Here is a 19,334-nt window from a genome sequence, read left to right on the forward strand (position 1 = left end):
ATATCTTTCCTTAAACAATGCTCTCTCAAACATAGCCTGAGAAACAAAGACCTGTTAGTTTCACGTGAGACAGTGCTAGCCGTGACAGTGGAATCAATGGCCTGAATTCCTTAGAGCATCTTCACCTACCCAACTTGTTAGTTGGACAAATTTGACCCACTTACATCCTAAGAAAGTGTTTCTCTACTTTGTGCCAAAAGGGTTGGTTGTTGAGTTGTAGTTGATGTGTAACACCGTTACTCTACACTCTACACTGTACTTGTATATAATAATTTTATACTTGCTCATTTTATGCTTACTATATAGTCTCTGGCATACCCAGATCTCAATTTTCTGCCATTCCATTCAAAAAACCAGGTTTGCCTTTGCTGCTGCTGCTTTTTCTTATTGCCTTTTCTTGATGCACCAAAGTCAGTGTTGGATTGGTGGTATATATGATTCATGAACTTATTTTGTTTGTTTATAGAAACTCTGCTTACATGTTCTCTTCTTGTTTCTGTTGTGGTCTTCTGGGAAATCAACGTTGGTGAATGTTTTTGGGCTAATCGTGTTGGCAATACTGGTTTGCGTGCTGTAGATGTAATTCTGCTTGTTATGAATTGTTAGATTTTGCTATACAGTAACATTTGATATTAAAATAATAAACGAAACCAATTAATGGAATTGTAGGTGAGAAAATAATTGAGTTTGATTGCAATTCACATATTGTATTGTTGTATTTTGACAATTTGCAGCCCTTGAAGCCATGGCCCTTACTTGATCTGTGCAAATCAACTATGTATCGGTTTGGTAGTTGAGGTTAATACCTGTCTCATGAAATCCCACTTTCTGAGGGAAAAGTCTAGTTATCAATCGTAATGCCCTTTTTTTAATCTTTGAATCTTGGAATGTGTTCTAGTTTATTGAACTTTCTAGTGTACTTCTAGAGGGTTTTATTCAAGGCCTTTAGATGCCTCCAATCAAGTTCTAATGGTTCTCATTGATCGTAGTTTACACCTTTGATTTTTCTTTAGAAATTAAAAGTCCATGCTTATTTTTCACCTTTATACTTCTTCCTCATGTGAATTTTCAGACACTGAAACAGGAGCTTCATTATGGCTCAACCTACAAATCTCACAAGAATAGGCCTTGCTGGACTGGCTGTAATGGGCCAAAATCTTGCTCTCAACATTGCTGAGAAGGGCTTTCCGATTTCGGTTTATAACCGAACCACATCCAAGGTTGATGAGACAGTGGAAAGAGCAAAACAAGAAGGAAACCTTCCCGTGTATGGCTACCATGACCCTGAATCTTTTGTTTAATCCATTCAAAAACCAAGGGTGGTAATAATGCTTGTTAAGGCTGGTGCACCGGTTGACCAAACCATCAAGACCCTATCTACATACTTGGAAAAGGGTGATTGCATAATTGATGGTGGCAATGAGTGGTACGAGAACACTGAGAGAAGAGAGAAAGTTGTGGCTGAATTGGGTCTACTCTACCTTGGGATGGGAGTTTCAGGTGGTGAGGAGGGAGCAAGACATGGTCCCTCTTTGATGCCTGGTGGTTCATTTGAGGCTTTTAAATACATAGAAGACATTTTGCTCAAGGTGGCAGCTCAAGTCCCAGATAGTGGTCCTTGTGTGACTTATGTTGGTAAAGGTGGATCGGGTAATTTTGTGAAGATGATCCATAATGGAATTGAATATGGTGACATGCAACTTATTGCTGAGGCCTATGATGTACTAAAGTCAGTAGGGAAGTTGTCCAATGAGGAACTACAAAGTGTGTTTTCAGAATGGAACAAAGGAGAACTTTTGAGTTTCCTTATTGAAATCACAGCCGATATATTTGGAATTATGGATGATAAAGGAGATGGACATTTGGTTGACAAGGTTTTGGACAAAACTGGCATGAAGGGTACTGGTAAATGGACTGTGCAACAAGCTGCTGAATTATCAGTTGCTGCTCCCACTATTGAGGCTTCTTTGGATGCAAGGTTCCTTAGTGGGTTGAAAGAGGAAAGAGTTGAAGCTGCAAAGGTGTTTAAATCAGGTGGCTTTGGTGATATCATGGCTGATCAACCTGTTGACAAGGAGAAGTTGATTGATGATGTTAGGAAGGCTCTTTATGCTGCCAAAATCTGCAGCTATGCACAGGGCATGAATCTGATCCGCGCGAAGAGTGTTGAAAAGGATTGGGATTTGAAGTTGGGGGAACTTGCCAGGATTTGGAAGGGAGGTTGCATCATAAGGGCCATATTCTTGGACAGAATCAAGAAGGCCTATGATAGAAATCCTAATCTAGCAAACCTTCTTGTGGATCCAGAGTTTGCCAAGGAAATAATGGATCGCCAATCTGCATGGAGACGAGTTGTGTGCCTTGCTATCAACTATGGCATCAGCACCCCAGGTATGTCTGCTAGTCTTGCTTATTTTGACACATACCGAAGAGAAAGGTTGCCTGCTAATTTGGTTCAAGCTCAAAGGGACTACTTTGGTGCTCATACATATGAAAGGACTGACATGGAGGGCTCTTTCCATACTGAGTGGTTCAAGCTTGCCAAGCAGTCAAGAATTTAGAAAACTGGTATTCAAACCAATCAGAAATCCCAATAAATGTAATATTATCTTCTCAGGACTCAGGACTGAATGCAGAGTTAAGCTTATCTAACTGCTATTATGCAGTGAACTTTTGTTTATTATGGCCATCTTATTTGTTTGGTTTTATTTTTCATCCTTTGTGCTTAGATTCAAAATTGTCCCAGTACATCATGGTGCAGCAATTGAATTTTTTGATGTTTTATTTCTCCTCGAATAATTGTTAGGAAATATGAAAGGAGGTTTAAACAATAATGCTGCGTTTGGATGTAATAAAAAATGAGTTAAAGAAAAACAAATAGAAAAAAATATGACTAGGAAGAAATATATGAGAAGTGAGATGAAAAAAATTTGTTTGAATGGATTAAAATAAAAAAGAATAAATGAAAAAGTGAGTAAAAAATATTAGTTTATATGAAAAAAAATATTTTTTATAATATCAATAAAAAATTATTTAGCAAAAAATTTAAAAAGTATTTTGAATAAAATATAAAAAAATCTCACTACTTTTTTTTCACAAAATTTTACCATTTTGTATGAGAAACTTTTTAGTGAGTCTCATAAAAAATACTTTTTTACTCAAAATAAAATATTTAAATATATCAAAATCAAGTATAAATTGAATTTTATATAAAATGAGACATGAGCAAGTTAAAAATTTATAAAGAGATAAATTCATATATCCATTTCACATATACACAAAAACTTTCTTTTCAAATTAGTTTGCATTCTTACATCATCTTTTCTATTAAAACAAACAAAGCAAAAATTATATGATATTCAAAACTTTAAAATATTAAGTTAGGAGAGACGTCCTCTAATAAAATTTAATAAATAAGAGAATTTTAACTTTTAAATAGTTACGAAATATTGTGGATTGTTTGATCAAAATATTAATAATATTAAAAAAAAAACTATTGAAAGATAATTTTATAATTTTTTTACTCTTCTTTTTCTCTTCATGGATGCCCTCCACACTGCTGTGTAGTGAACCTGAGAATCAAGAGATCTTTGTCGATGTTAACGTGGATCTCAGTTGACAAAATAAGCTGCCCAGACAAGCAGTCGCATAAAAGAATGTCGTCGGAGAAGATGAAATGTCATCGGAGAGAGGCAATATAGCTGTCAGAGAAGATGAAACGTCAGAAAGAAAGCGAATTTTGTTTATGCATGTCAGTGCCTGGTGAGTCTCTCTTCCTTCATTCCCGGAGAAAGCATGGGTGAGGGAATACCGGGTGATCTCAACCGACAAGGTCTTTTGGGTGACTGAAAACCCGACGGCGGGGAGTTCTCCTACGAGCACTGGTAACCTTGAAGAATTTATTAATGAGAATCATGCAATTGTTTCGTTTTTAGTGGGACCTGAATAATATGGTGGCATCTTGTCTTTTGTGGATAAGAGAAGATGAGGCAATGGGAAGCAGTTTACATTTTTACTCTGTTTATTGAAAAGCACTTATAATTAAGGAGAGTATATGTAAAAATCACCCAGTTATAAGTCTTATATGTTCCTCATCTTGTCTATTTTTGTTTAGTGTGTGATTTCTTCAATCATATTTGTTAGTTCAACAATTTTCTCTCTCAAACATGAGTCCTTTGAAATGGTACGCTTCTACTAAAGGAAAATCCTTTTAATTAATTTTCAGTCATGAGTATTGTGGTATAACAAAATTTTTGAAGTTGCGCTACACTGCTAGGGATGTGTCTTACCACCCTCACATATATTCCATTTATTAGAAATATAAAAGGAGAGTTAATCATAAAAGAGATTTCTTTTAATAGATCACCAACAAACCACACAAGCTAATTAAATATTACCTCAATCCAAAACCTCAAGAATATTTAAAGTTCTCAATTATTATTTCATGAGGAAAAGAGAAAAATAAAATAATAGAGAGGGAGAAACACACAATAATTAAATTAAATGTAACTCAACTACAAATTTAAAATCAGTGACTCTTTATATTCTTTATAGAGTGAAAACCAGATATAATTGCGAACCTTAGAATTCTTGTAGACCGACGCAATATAGAGGGGATAAATAACGAGGTTGGAATAACTGTGATGCACAAGGCTGCTACTAAAATCCAGCGGTAACCATTTAGCATCGAAATAAGGGCAGCATAAAAAGCACACACCATGGATAGCACAGACAATAATAGGAATCCAAAGCCAAAAAATAACTTAAGGGGCAAGCTTTTCATGAAATCTTCCTCAGCAAAACTTGATGTAAGGATTGCCAAAAAAGCCAAGACTGATGATAAAGATGTGATTAGAGATATTGCATCTGCTACTGCAAATAAAGTAAATGCTTCTTTGCCTAAAAACATGGGCGTGCCTTTGTTTTGATCGTTTCCCCCTGGGACAGTGATGGCTGCAGCAAACATGAGAGTAATGATAACAGTTCCAAAAGTTGTGCCAGTATTTGATGTCTCTTTTAACCATTGTTTACTATCTTCCACAAGTTCTGCGTGGTTCATGGTAAATAGTACACAAGGTGTAAGACCCATTTCATTTTTACTTTCGTAGCACGCTCGAGGCACAATACTTTTTACAGCCTGCATACAATACAATGAAAAAAATCATTAATCCCATTCATTTTTTTCTTCTGTTTAGACGCATTCATATTTGCATTTGAGTCAAGACTTATTATACTTTTGTATTTAAGAATCTTGAAGCAAGGATAAAACATTGTGATTCCCGTTATTGGTATAAGTATAATATGCAAAAGATTACAGCATTTTAATTAACTTTTTAATTTTTTTATGCGTGACCAACGTTGTACGATAAAAAAAAATTAATAATTATTTTTTTATTAAAAATTACAGCATTTAAGTTATTTATGCATTGAATTTTATGATATCCTGTGATTTCTTATAAAAACTATTATATAATTTTTGTATTGTGACTTTGGATATCAATTAAAAAGAATTATTTAACTAATGTATCTCTCTCTCTACTAACCTTTTGGTAGTGATTAAAAGTCACTTAAATAAGTTTCTTAGTCCATAATATTCTTACTTGACTGATAAAATATACATGTAGTACGTTTGACAACTCATAATAACAGGGGAGAATTATAACTGACAAGTGACATCACTACCAAAACATTAGTAAGTGAAGAGATATATTAGTCAAATAAAAAAATTATACCTTAAATCTTGCATAATTAAGTATATACCACTTTAACAAATCACTCATTAGTATCAATTGTTTTAGTTTTAATTAATGTAAAAAGTCTCTCCTAATTTTCAGTTTTATTTTGTAGAGATTGTTGATATATTTTTATTGATTTTGCAAAAAAAAATAAATTATATTATCAAATTTAAATTCAGCCTACTAACATATTAAAAAATAAATATGAGCGTGTTAGTACCCATAATCCTAATATATTTTTATTATTTTAAGAAAAATGAGTATTTTAGCAAATTACTCTTTGGTGTGTATTTTAACAAGTTCAAAGTCATATAATTATTAAAATATTTCTAAAATATAAATGGGTACTTTTATTTTTTAGAAGAAGCGTGTTTATATATATATTACGCCACTGGAAATATTAAAACAAGTAGCGTTTAAGTTTATTAAAATGTTCCAACTACAAGAAAGGTATGAGTTCACACTTATAAAAGTTAGTATATTTTTATTTATTTTTTAGAAAAAAATTTTACAAGTTATATTTCTAACAAATTTAATCATATCTTTTATAAAATATAAATTACATATTGGTTAAACTTAATTACGTACCTTGAACCATTGAAGTTCTCTTAGCAAATGTAGAGTTGTGCTATATTTGCCTCCACTAGTAGAGGAAATCCCTAATTCTGCTGTGAGGTGTAATATGTTATTTCCAAACTTATCATAATAAGATGCAAAAATTTCTTTATAATTTTTTACTCCAAGCATGAATTCAAACATTTTTTTTTTACGGTTCAAAATTGCATGCGCAAGTAGACCTCTTCCATTATCATCTATAATCAATAAAAGGTCAGAATTTACGTTTCTCATTGAATCTATGAACTCAATAATTCCGTTCTTCGCTGCCAGTAACATTGCTTCTCCAGCTGCCCACTCATATTGCTTGGATGACTTTGTTCTTAAGCACAAGTCATGTAGAATCACAAGTACTAAGGAATGCTTCTTTTTCATCTCGTATGTTTCCCAAATACCTTAAAATGAAGGACTTAATCAAGTACAAGAAGACAATGTGGAGGAAATAAAAACAAGGACAAAATTAGTATCATAAGTATTTTTGAGTATTATTTGAATTTTATTTTGATAATTCAAAATTCAATCAAATAATATAAAACTTAAGTACAATTCTTTAGATGTTGTTGATGCTATTTACTAATCAAAATTAATGTTTTATATTAACTTATGTAATATTTAATAAAAAATTGCTATATATAATCTTTTATTACGTGTAATATTGTACAAATTAAAAAATCATTTTAATTAATAAACAACAGCACTCAAAATTTACACTTAAATTTTATCTTAACGGTTATTTCCAAAATAATGATATAGTAACTCATTTGGAGCATTTATCATAGAAGTTACCAAAGAATTTTAGGAGTATTGAAGGTTTAATGAACTGTTGCACTTGTCGGAAAATTCCACCGAAACATCGCATTGGGAGAGAGGAATGATCTCTTGTTGCACCTGCAGAGTTTTTCTCAAAAATATGAAAGCAATTAGTATTAGCATAGTAGCATTTATGACAGGGTGTGAGACATTTTGGATAAATTTAACAATTTTATCAATATCAACTTAAGATTTATTTTAAAAATTTAAAATTATTTTTTTAAACAAATATATTAATAATATTTTTGTATTTTTATGTAATGTTTAATTTTAATAGATATTTATCATTTTAAAATGATTGATTAAAATCAACTTTTATACTTGATGTTGATATTATCCTAAACCTAAAATGGATAATGTTAGGTGTATTGACTAAAGAACCAAACGTAAAACATCTTTGTTAAAAATGTTATTAATTTGGTATCACCATAAATTTTAATGCATTTTTAATATGATTACTTTTTTATTTGTTAACCAATAGTTTAGGGATTTTAAAAAACTTACATAAAAATATATTTTTAACATTCGATGTTTTTAGAAATTGCTTAGTTTGAAAAAACAAAAACACTCAAAAGATGGAAACAACGAATAAAAAATGGATTTTAAGAAAGAAAACTTAATAAACATTCTATTCGTTAAAGAATTAATTAAAAAACATAAAAAGACACTCACTCCATGATTTCTAATAAATTCGTACATGGTTTTCAATGAAAACTTACTTTTTATTAATTTCTGAACTAATATACAGTGACTAGCAAGACTAAACAAAAATCTATATGTATCAACCTTTAAAAATCTTTTTAAGCAATAAAAACTGACATTGTTTTATTAAAAAGTAAGTATTTGCTATATAAAAATATAAAACTATAATAATTATTTCTATTTCTAAAATTAATAAATGATTTAATTAATTATTTATTTAATTTTTATTCCTTTAAGTGTTTTTAAATTTTTATTCATTTTAAATTTGATTTCTGTATTTTCAATATTAGATTTAATGTGATCTAAATTTTAAATTTTGATACATTATATCAAACTAAAAATATATATTTCTTTTTCAAATGAATTGAATTTCAAAATTCTTATAATATTAATCAATCTTAACTTGAATTTAATTTTTAAAAGTTATCATATTATATTAATAAAAGTCATAAAAAAATTAAATTTAATCTTAATTTGAAATCTCATTTTGATCTTTCTGTATTTTTTTTAATTTTAAAATTTCATCTCCTTAATTTAATTTTACTTAATATAATAACTTATTTATTATATTTAAAATTTATAAATTCTTATATAATATGTTTTAATATTTTTAATTTAATAATATTTGTAAAAATTTACTAGTTAATTCATCAAAATTCGTAAAAAATGATTATATGTGATAAATTTATGTTCAATTTTAAAAATATACTCATAACGTTAATTAATATTTCATAGATTAAATGAATGAATGCATTTATTTGTACAGGCAAAGGATGAGTATATTATTAACACAAATTTTATCATAAATAAAAATATAAAAATTAATAATTAATACATTTAAAAATAAACATTTACTTATTATAATTAAGATAAAAAATATTAATATTTTTAATTAAAATATAAAACAATGATAAATTGGAAACAGACCTATTAAAACATATGCATTCGTTTCTTCTTGTGACCCACCACGAGGTTCGATTTCGATATTCTTGTCTTCAAAGTTGACTTTGATTCTCTGCATCAACAAATCTGTAACCAGAATATATTAGAAAAACATTTATTGTATCCCATATACATCTCCTAATCATTAATATTTTATTATTTAATAAATATTTTTACACTATCCACATTAAAATTATTTAAAATGAATTAGGCAGTTGTGTCCAGTAACATTTCTTTCATAAACATTTAGTGATAAAATCTTTAAAATAAGTAATATAATAATAGTTTAAATTTTTAAATATTATTTAATAACCAAAATTTTTGAGAGACCAACATGTTACCACTTATAACTTTAGAAAATCAAATCAAAATTTTCTCTTATGACTTGATTAGTTGTTGGCGAGAAATCACGTATCAATCTAAATTAAGATAAATTAAAATAATTACAAAATAAAAAATCATTTATCAAATTTAAAAAAAGATAAAAAAATAATCATTTTAATAGTTTATTGATTAATTGTATTAAAATATTTGAATGATGCATTATAACATATTAATTAAATATTTATTTAATTATTCTTGTTGAATTAGTTATCTACTTATTTTAAAATACTACATATTATATAATTGATTTTATTATAATAATTTATTAAGCATAATAATAAATTAATTAATATTTTTATAAAAAATAATATGAACTTTTAAAGAAATTTTTTTTAATTAGTTAAAAAAAATTGTTTTATTAAGTGAAATATTTTACTGATTAAAGTTTTTTTTATTAAAAAATAAGATCGATGTCTTAATAAAATAAAAGTAGAAAAATTAAGACTCTTTAAGAGAAAGAAAAAAAATAAATGATATGTTTTTAATTAATAAAAATATATTATATAACTATTTTAAATAATATAAATCATGAAATATAAAATAAAAATTAGATTTATTAATATTAAAATTAGATTTAAATTAAATTGGTCCCTAATAGTAACAAATAGATCAGTCTCTAATTTTTTAAGAAAATTAGTCTATAATTAAGAAGGCACAACATAATTAATTAAATTAATAATATATTCAGTCTCTAAATTAGTCACTATAATAATAAAAAATATTTTATTACTAAAAACTGTCATTAAATAATTATTATTTTCTGACTAAAGGATGGTTTTCTTGTAATAAAACTTGACTAGCTTGTTTATAATTCATTTTTCATATGCTTGTGAATTCTCACAAAATAAAATTTTAAAGAAAAACTTTCTTTATTCCTAATTTTGCAATCACTTTTTATTTTTTTGGTATATACTTTTTTAAAATAAATTATTATATTTAAAAAGTTAAAAATAAAAATAAAAAAATTAAAATGACTATTTATTATAAAATTTCTAGCTATGTCGCAAGTATATATTTACGTTACGTATCACCGAGATAACTAATAAGATGAAAGATGAAAGTGAACATACTGTTGTAAATAAACTGCTGTGTCCAACTAAGATGGATTCCGCTGCGAAAGGCAGAAGGGATGGAAGCTAGTGCACAATAAGATTTATGAAGGTCGAAGTGTTTAGCTTCTTGACGTTTGATCAACATTACCGCAATATCTGTAAATAAAATGTAAATAATTGAATTTAGAAGGGACAAAGTCCATCAAACATAATTACGTCCACGTGACTGTTACAATATTTTAGTTATAATAAGTTAGTAAAATTAGAAAAGGAATTACAGAATATTTTATCTTTTTTAAATACGCACGATGCATTCATTACAAGGGTTCCACTTCAATAAAAAATAATTCCTCTCATAGAACAAGACTTGGGAAGAAGAGTCTTTGAAGCCCGTTAGAAACACCTCGTTTCTATCACTCGTGTCAGAGCTTCATCTGGTGCATTTTGAAGTGGAAAAGCAAGTTCTTGAAGAGTTCAAGAAAGAATATGCAGAGATACCGAACTTTGAATTAACAGAGACCAATAACTAAATAGTAGTTAGTTGATTAATGTAGAACAGGGCGCATTTTGAAGCTGATCCAATGTTCAAGTCACCAAGAATGGAAAAGCAAGTTCTCGAAGAGTTCAAGTAAGAATATGGGGAATAGAAAAACAAATTCTCGAAGGGTTCATGAAAACAGAAGAGAAGATCCAAGGGAAGATGTGATTGAACCATCAATATTAGTATAATTCACATGAGAGTCCATAATTATAGCCTTTTATGCTCAATTCTATGACAAAAAATAATACAAAAAATAAAATATTAAGATTTGTTTAAGAATTTAAAGAAAAAAATAGAAGAAAAGTGTTAAAAGGTAAAGAAAAAAAAAGACAGGAAGTAAAAAAAAAAATTAATAAAAAATCCTTTAAATTAAAAAAACTTTAAAATATGAAATTTAGAAAATTTGTAAATTCTCTATTTTTCATCTAAAATTTTAAACAAAAATAAAATTTCTTCTCTTTCCTTCTAAAAATAAACTCACGATTAAAGTTTAAGAGGAACACAAAGGTGTTAACGCGTTTATATTTGATAAAGGAGAAGTGGAAGCTATGTTTGGATTGTAGGATAGAGCTGCTTGTCATCATGTTTTAAATATAAGGAACTGTAGAGAAACATCACGAGAAACAAGGAAAAAAAAATCAATTTGAGAAATACCGATTATGGACAAAGATACAAGCATGCTATAAAAAAGTGTACTGGTTAAGAAATTAGAAATAGTTTTTTTATTATAAACTGTGATAAGTTACTTTAAAAATTATTAGCATTTGCTAAAAACATTATTACCATTTGTCAACACAGAAGCTCAAGTGAAAATATTTTTGAAATAATTTTGAAGAAAATGTTTTATTTTTTAAAAGTATATATATAAAATAAAATATAAAATATATTTTTATTCTTTTAAAATATATTACATTTTAATTTTTTTATTAGTATTAAATAAAGATAACTAATTTATATATTTTTACGTGTCAATTTTTATGACACATTACATTTTGATAAAGTTGCTGTAGACTAAAACTAATAATTTTAAAAATATATAAAAACTAAAATAATTAATTTTACATGACCCAAAATGAAAATTCAATATATTTGATTTGATTCTACAAACTATATCTAAACTTAAAAAAAAAAAAAAATTAACAGAAGAAAAGAAAAGAAACAGGTATTAGAAAAAGAAGTCTTACCGAAGATTTGAGCATAAATACACCGTTCAAGAAACACGAAGGCATATCGGAATTGATTGTTCTCGTTTATCAAAACAGACCAAGGAGTATGATGGAAAAGACAGCGGGTCATTTCTTCGTGTTGTTCAGCCGAAGCAATAAGCACCGGAATCTCACCTTCGCAGTTCTCCTCTGCTAACAGCTCAGTCCCTCTATTCCTAATCATCAACTCTGCAATCTCAACATTTTTACTGAATTGAGCAACGAGAGCTAGTGCTGTGTATCCACGCTCGTCTTTCATTGTGAGCAACGGTTGATTCCCAAGTTTAACTAGTTCATGCACAGTTACCTCATGCCCTGCAATCACAGCATCGTGAAGAACGGTTCTGCCGGCAGAAGATGTATGGAAAAGAATATCTCTATCACTGTCGATAATTGATTTTGCCTCATTCCACAGGCCATTCTTCAATGCATTGCGGAGATCTTGAATATTCTTTTCACTGGAAGTAGGCGGTCCTAGCTCTATGTCCTTAGTGTGCTCGGAGGCTCTTAATTCCTCCGAACCAAAGAGGGCTTTTAAGATTTTCCAAGCCTCTTTCGCTGTTTCGCACTTTCTTATATAGGGAAGAGTTCGAGACCCGCACGAGAGTTGAATGACGTGCAAAGCCTTTGCGTTTTTGGATTTCCAATCGGGATTGTCACGAGCTGCTTCAGAACTAGCCGCAACGACGTCGTCCCAGAGAGCTTGACCCGCTAGGTAGTTTTCCACTAGGGTGCTCCAGTCTTGGTAATTATCTCCTGAGACCGGTTCCAGAACGATTCCGGTCAGCGCTATGGTATTGCTCGGTGAAGCTTCCATAGTGATTATCACCTGATCCTAGTGTCAAAGTGAATCAAAATGTTTGAAGCCTGCCGGATCTGAGAGGAAGAATGCGTCAACGCTATCGAGATTCGCAGATCTAAGGGTCACACCAACCACCATTCACAAAACCAATATACGAAGACTTTTGTTTGTTTAAGTCTTTTTATAAAACACGGTAATCAGTTTTATTGAGCCCATTCATGAGCCTCCATCAACAATTACTCCCGTCGTCCCAGCTACAGTCTTGTACTTTTCCCGTGTGTTTGTATCTTTGTGTAATATTTTTTTTTTGTTAAAAGTAACAATGTGTTTACTGTGGTATCTTAGCATTTGAAAGGATAGCAAGGTCCTAGTGAATTAAATAAAGTTTATTTTTCTTAAATAAATATATTATTTATAATTTTAAATATTACAAAAAAGTTTTTTAGTATAATTTATTTTAGAAAGTTATATCCTTTGATAATGTAACTTATTATAAAAAAAACTAAAATGAAAGGAACATGCATTTTGATATCCGTAAACCAAGGACTTATATCCCATTATTGATAGGAACAACAATGGATAGGACATTATAGTACCTATCCCTATAATTGTATTTTAAAAAAATACTCATGCTTAACCTTATACTTGCGTAGGTAATAATTTTAATTCTCATACATATACTCTCTATGTACCTGTATATCCATACCTGCCCCTATTATCCATGCTTGTCTAAGGAAAAAAAAAAAGCTTATAAAAAAGTATGCTTATATAATTTTACATAAATATCATAATAATATAAAAGTTTGATATGTATCTTTCAAATAAATATCAAACATAGATAGAAAACAAATATTTAAAGATTACAAGTGTTAAATATATCTTAATAAATTAACTTTTTAAACTAAAGTACTTACAGATTATGAGCAAAATTTCACATATACATACATATATATATATGTATAAGATATAAATTAACTTTTTAAACTAAAATACTTACAAACTATAAATATTGGGTACTTTACTCACTGTCATCCTTAATTATTGGTATTAATTAGTTTTGAGCAGAAGGATTTTAGTGTTGATTGATTGAACTATGTAAGTAGGGATGTAAATAGGTTAGGTCATCCACATAAACTTATAATATAACTTTTTTAAAAGCCTAATATAACTTGAACTATTGAAAAAATAAACTTAATTTAAGTTTTTTAAAGGATTTAATTAATTGAATATACAAAACTTGAGCTTAAAAAAAATTATTAGACTTGATAAAATAGCTTATTTAAGACTTATAAATTTTATATAAATATTATAATATATTATTAAATTATTTAAAATGAATAAGATCTTAAATTAGAAATTCTAATCCTTTTCTTTAGTTCGAGATAAAGAGTGTTCTTATTACATGCTATTTGAAAGAGAAAGTGCCGCTTACTTACTCTTTAGCATTGTTGTTGCTTAATTTGTCTAGTATGTATAATGCTGATCTGTATTTGTATTTGTTGTTTAGTGATTTACTTATTTAAATCCAATATATGGTTTAAAAGTGATAAATAGAAATATGTAATTTTATTACAAATATTTAAAGTATTGAACCATTTTATTTTATGACGTATTTAGATATAAGTGTTATGACTTTTATAGAGACATACCTATTTATATAGTTTGATAGTTTATTTATAAAAAGACTTAATAGCCTATTAAAAATTTTAATACCTACTTATGCAAAGTGTAGACTAGCTTATTTCTATCTCTATAGACAAGGCATTAGTGGAAGTTTTGGGAAGCTAGCAATTTGTAGCAATGCATGGGTCATGGCTTCATGGTGGAGTTTTGCAGGGAGGCTCACTATGTCAAAGACAATGCAATGGTAGCATCATCGTGGAGTTCTGCATTAATTTTTGTCATATTAACTATAAATTCAAACTACAAGACACCTCTCCCTAAACTTGTATCACAAAATTGTCACCCAACCACGAACAACATTAATACACCACTATTCAAGCCACCTTTATATGTAAATTCAAGTTACAACTACATGTAGGAATAAATTGAGTTGAATTTAATTATATACCAATATACGAATTAAGAATAACACTAATGAAATCACTTACTTGTAGACATTGTAAATTGTACGGTAAGTAGACAATTTACCTAAGCTACGAATTCTTTGTAAGTGAAAATCAAACATCTTTCTTAGCCTAATCACATTCTCCTAATACTAGGTTCTCAATGAGGCAAACCTAGAGAGCAATAGATTATATTTCCATGACGATAGATGTAACACCTTAAATTTAAATTCAACTAAATAATAATTTCACAAATCCGGGATAATAAAAGTTTCATAAAATATTTTGAAATAAGCGAAGGGTTACAAGTTTTACATCAAATCACTGCTACACGACTAATTCAATTACAACAGTTTTACAATGACAATCTAAGCTGTAACATCCTCGTTTTTCCTAAACAGTTAATTTGTTAATATAGTTATAATTTAGATTATAATTCTTCAATTTTTGAAAAAAAAATAATAAAAAAAAATACTCGTTTATACCGGTTAAAATTGCTCTATGAGGATAAAAATAGCATTTTTAATCTAGAAGAATTATTTTAAATAATAAAAATTTATATTTTAATTAGAAATAATATTTGGAGTGTAAAAATAATTATTTTGATAATTATTGCTTATTTTTAAATTTTTGGTTAATACTGTTTTATGTGTTCACAGGAACTGTGTGATTATTTTTTTCCTTTTCTTTTTCTTTTTAAGTGATAACCAAAGAGATATTGATGTCAAAAATTATGTTATAATTATTTTAATTGTTTGGCATAAATTATTTTTATTTTTGAGTTTTATTCATAATTATTTTATTTAATTACATTAAAATAGTAAAATAATTGATTATTATATTATTATTTCTTTATCTATTTGACTAAATTGACCATTTTCTTACGTAAATCTTCTTCTTCTCCAAGTCCATAACCCCTTCTTCTCCCTTTCACCATTTTCATTTTCTTCCACTCATTTAAGCTTGTTTTAAGGTATGTTTTTAATATATATCCTTAATTAAGCTTAATTAGTTGTTAATTATCATTTCATCCGATTAAAATTTTAAAATTTTTCTATTTTTGGTTGTCATGAACAGTAAAAATGGGTCTTACTTTACTTCAAAATTATTGATTTTTAAACTTACTTTCTTTTGTACTATATGTAGACTATGTATGGCTTATATTGTTTACATAATTAGTTTTTCAAAAATGTGATTAAAAAGCACTAAACCCTCACAAGGGTTGGCTGCCATGTGGTTTTAGAGAAGGTGAAGTGAGTGTTTTTCAATTCCATTTTATTCTTTTATATTAGTTAGATCATAGAAACTAATTTTGTGTTAATCGGACTTTTATAGCAAAAGTTAGAAAATTTCAATTTTTACATATACATATAAGAGTATAAAATTAGCATCTCCTTAGTATTAATTATGTTTAGGCATGATTAATTGATTAGGTTGATCGTTTCGAAGATTGGATTGTTCGAGTTTTCTAAAGAATCAGAAAAAAATTCATCCATATCTTCATCAAAGAATATCCGTAAGGTAAGGGATGGGATAATTTTATTTCAATAGGTGGCATTAAGAACCATAAGGGAATGATTCTCTATTGTTCTAATCAAATAAAATGAATTTGGGTAGTTTTAGAGCTATCCCATAATTTTTAGAAGATTTTGTTATAGCACTTGACATGTGTGAAAGGTTGCCTTAGACCAGGAAATTGATTGAACAAGGACTCTCCCTTATATGTAAGGTCTTTTGTGTATTTAAATTAATGTATTGGAATGATTTATGGTTGAAGTGCTGTATTGAAATATTTCTTTATAATTGGTTGAATTCTCATTATGTGCTTGTGTAGATATTCTTGTTGGTAGGAATGCCATATAATAGTAAAGATTGGAAGTAATATAGTTTCATGTGGTGTGAGCATATAGATTGATATAATCTAAATGTCCATTAAGACTTGTTGGAAAGAAGAAAATATGTTATATATATATATATATATATATATATATAATTATGTATTTTATATATAGTACAAGTATCTTTTGACTTCTTTTGAAAATAGATTTAATAAAAATAAATAAATAAATTATATTACTGAGAAAGTAATATTGGATATTTGGAAGGCTTGAATCATTTTTAAAAATGATTAAGTTTTAAATTTTTAAGCATAAAAACATATTTAAAGAAAGAGGGGAAGATACGATTTCCATGGATTTTGAGGTGATGGAGGTGGAATTTAATGAATTTGAAGTATTCTGGACTTTTCTGGTTGTTTTACAAGAAGAAGAAAATTTTGGAATATCTGATTTATAGAGGAGACTCTGTCGAATTTTATTGAGAAAAGAAAAAGTAAGGATTGTACTTAACAGAAAAGAAAAATTAAAGTTTTTCTCTAATTACATTAATTAGGAGTGAAGACATGGATCATGAACATGTGATAGTGTGATGAGTGGACAGGGAAGTATAAGAAATCTAGGGGCTCCAGGGTAGTCTTGGGGATAGTGACGTGTGATTGAACCTGACAGTGGCTAAGGCTCGCCATCTTATGCTGTAGACTCTCACTGCAAAACTTTACTATCCTAACTGGTCCCGAGAGATTCATGTATTAGTAGAGCTGTTACTGTATTATGAGATGAACAAAGTTGGCAGTTAAGTAACAGTGAAACTCCTGATCCTTCCCTGAGTAAAAGAAACATATTGATGGTTTTGGGCCCACATGCATGTGTCAAAAAGTACTAAGTTATAGTAATGGACTTGCATCACTTCTTATTCATGGCATATGCATTTGCTTGGTAGATTATGGGTGTTGATAATTAATTGCGTGATTGAAACCCTTATATGTCTTTTGCTGCTGGAGATTGAATTAAATTGTCTCACCCTTTTATTGCTATGTGTGTTGTGTGTGAATATGTTTATTAGGTGAGAACATTGATGGCTTGACCACCGTACCAATTCAGCGTCTCGATCGGATATGATCCTGAGGGAACATGGATGCACGACTGGGAGCAACAACGATTCACCCACACTGGCTCTATTACCTTTTTGTTAGATAGAAATGGCCCAGGCCCACGAGCTTATCCTATCCCCATCCGAGTACCCATGAGACTTACTTTTCCATTTCCTCCAGATGTACAATTTGTGAGACCCCCTACCCCACCTCCTGTTCTTGTATTATCACCCCCGGTATTACCCCCAGGTTTTCTTAGACCTTTACGTCCTTCTATACCATATTTACCACCTATGGAACGGACTAATTTAGTTGACACACTTTTAGCAAGACCTATCTCTATCTCATCCACTTCCTCTTCGTCTTTCTCTAGTTCTTTAGACTCTCCTGATTCTTCTCACTGCTCAAACACTTCTTCTGCTATCGGAAGAAAGAGGACTGCTTCTCAAGCAGGACTCCTTCCTAATTTTGCCCCCTCTGAGTAGGAATCTAGTGAAAAAGGAGAGTAGGTTAGAGTTGAGTAAGGGATAATCTATATATATACGTAGGTGTAAGTACTTTTGACTGAAAAGAAAAAGGGGTATATAGGAAGCCTAACCTTACCGTTGTTGAATTTTGGAAGGAAATGGGCACTTTGGTGATCAAGGATCCAGGGAAAAGCTCATGAGGTCTTCGTTTTGGGTTGTCGTCTCTGATATCGTGACCCCACTTTAGTTTGTATGTAATTCAGTTATGTATATATTTAGATAACTGGATGATTGTATAAATTAACAGATGATGTGTATATATGAAATGAATACTTCTAGTAATGGTAGTATATTTAATTTCACTATATCTGAATAGATATAGACCCATGCATGTGATGTTCTTACTGCTTGGTTATTTTATGATTGTATTTATATTTATTGCTTAGTAAGTAGTAAGGGTGTCACATAAGCCCTATAGCAGTTCCATCCAGCCCTTTACTGAGTCCGCTGCTGATCGTCTTGATTACCTGAAAATGAATGTAAGGGTGAGTACTCTACACTACTAAAAAATACAATCAATCATAGAGTCTCACATTTGAATCATTTTAAATACATTAAAACAAATATAATTGCAGTCAGCATTATCTCACAGTACGTTTCAATTCAATTTCTGATGCACTCACGGCACCAACATTTCACTTTCAAAAATACAGTTAACAACCTGTGCATGCGCACGCCAGCCATACTCACTGTGGCAATGTGATTAGAAATACGATGCCTCTAGCATTTCTGAGGTTTTACTCAAATAGGTAAATGGTCGCCAGTTACCCCCGCCTCACAGATACCACGTGGGCAGTCACGGGTCGCTCAGTAAAGGTCATTAATGGTAAGAGGTCTAGTTAGGAAGAGAGTATGTGGCCCGTGGTGCACCCGTTCCACAGTCGGTATCACCACCACTCTCCTTTTGCCAAGGTATTTCTACCGTCCTCATCTTCCACACCCTAGTGTATCGCTGAACCATTCACAGCATCTTATATCGGCGCTTACACACCCCATTCATGCATGAAATGCTCATGCTTACACA

The 19,334-nt window shown here is 29.6% G+C and overlaps 1 protein-coding gene and 1 pseudogene across 1 annotated transcript; one reads left to right on the forward strand and one right to left on the reverse strand.

The window, feature by feature from the left end:
* Positions 1–208: 208 nt before the first annotated feature.
* Positions 209–2,612, forward strand: LOC113867470 (annotated as a pseudogene).
* A 1,916-nt stretch (positions 2,613–4,528) lies between these two features.
* Positions 4,529–12,915, reverse strand: LOC113868172. The gene is made up of 6 exons (XM_027503759.1): positions 11,966–12,915; positions 10,259–10,396; positions 8,790–8,891; positions 7,137–7,238; positions 6,324–6,745; positions 4,529–5,137 (listed from the first exon to the last, which is right to left on the reverse strand). The coding sequence occupies exons 1-6, from the start codon at positions 12,801–12,803 to the stop codon at positions 4,529–4,531; spliced, it is 2,211 nt and encodes a 736-aa protein (XP_027359560.1). The 5' UTR covers positions 12,804–12,915.
* Positions 12,916–19,334: the final 6,419 nt, after the last annotated feature.

The sequence above is a fragment of the Abrus precatorius genome, unplaced genomic scaffold (assembly GCF_003935025.1).
Source record: "Abrus precatorius isolate BTA unplaced genomic scaffold, Abrus_2018 Scaffold5, whole genome shotgun sequence".
Classification (NCBI taxonomy): Eukaryota; Viridiplantae; Streptophyta; class Magnoliopsida; order Fabales; family Fabaceae; genus Abrus; species Abrus precatorius.

What these genes read in the sequence shown, in the direction of transcription:
- LOC113868172 (XM_027503759.1), bottom strand. Translation starts at nt 12,803, where the DNA reads ATGGAAGCTTCACCGAGCAATACCATAGCGCTGACCGGAATCGTTCTG. An exon ending in TATTTATGCTCAAATCTTCG is followed by an intron (nt 10,397 to 11,965) that starts GTAAGACTTCTT and finishes TTTTATTTACAG; the next exon opens with ATATTGCGGTAATGTTGATC. An exon ending in ACAGCAGTTTATTTACAACA is followed by an intron (nt 8,892 to 10,258) that starts GTATGTTCACTT and finishes TTCTGGTTACAG; the next exon opens with ATTTGTTGATGCAGAGAATC.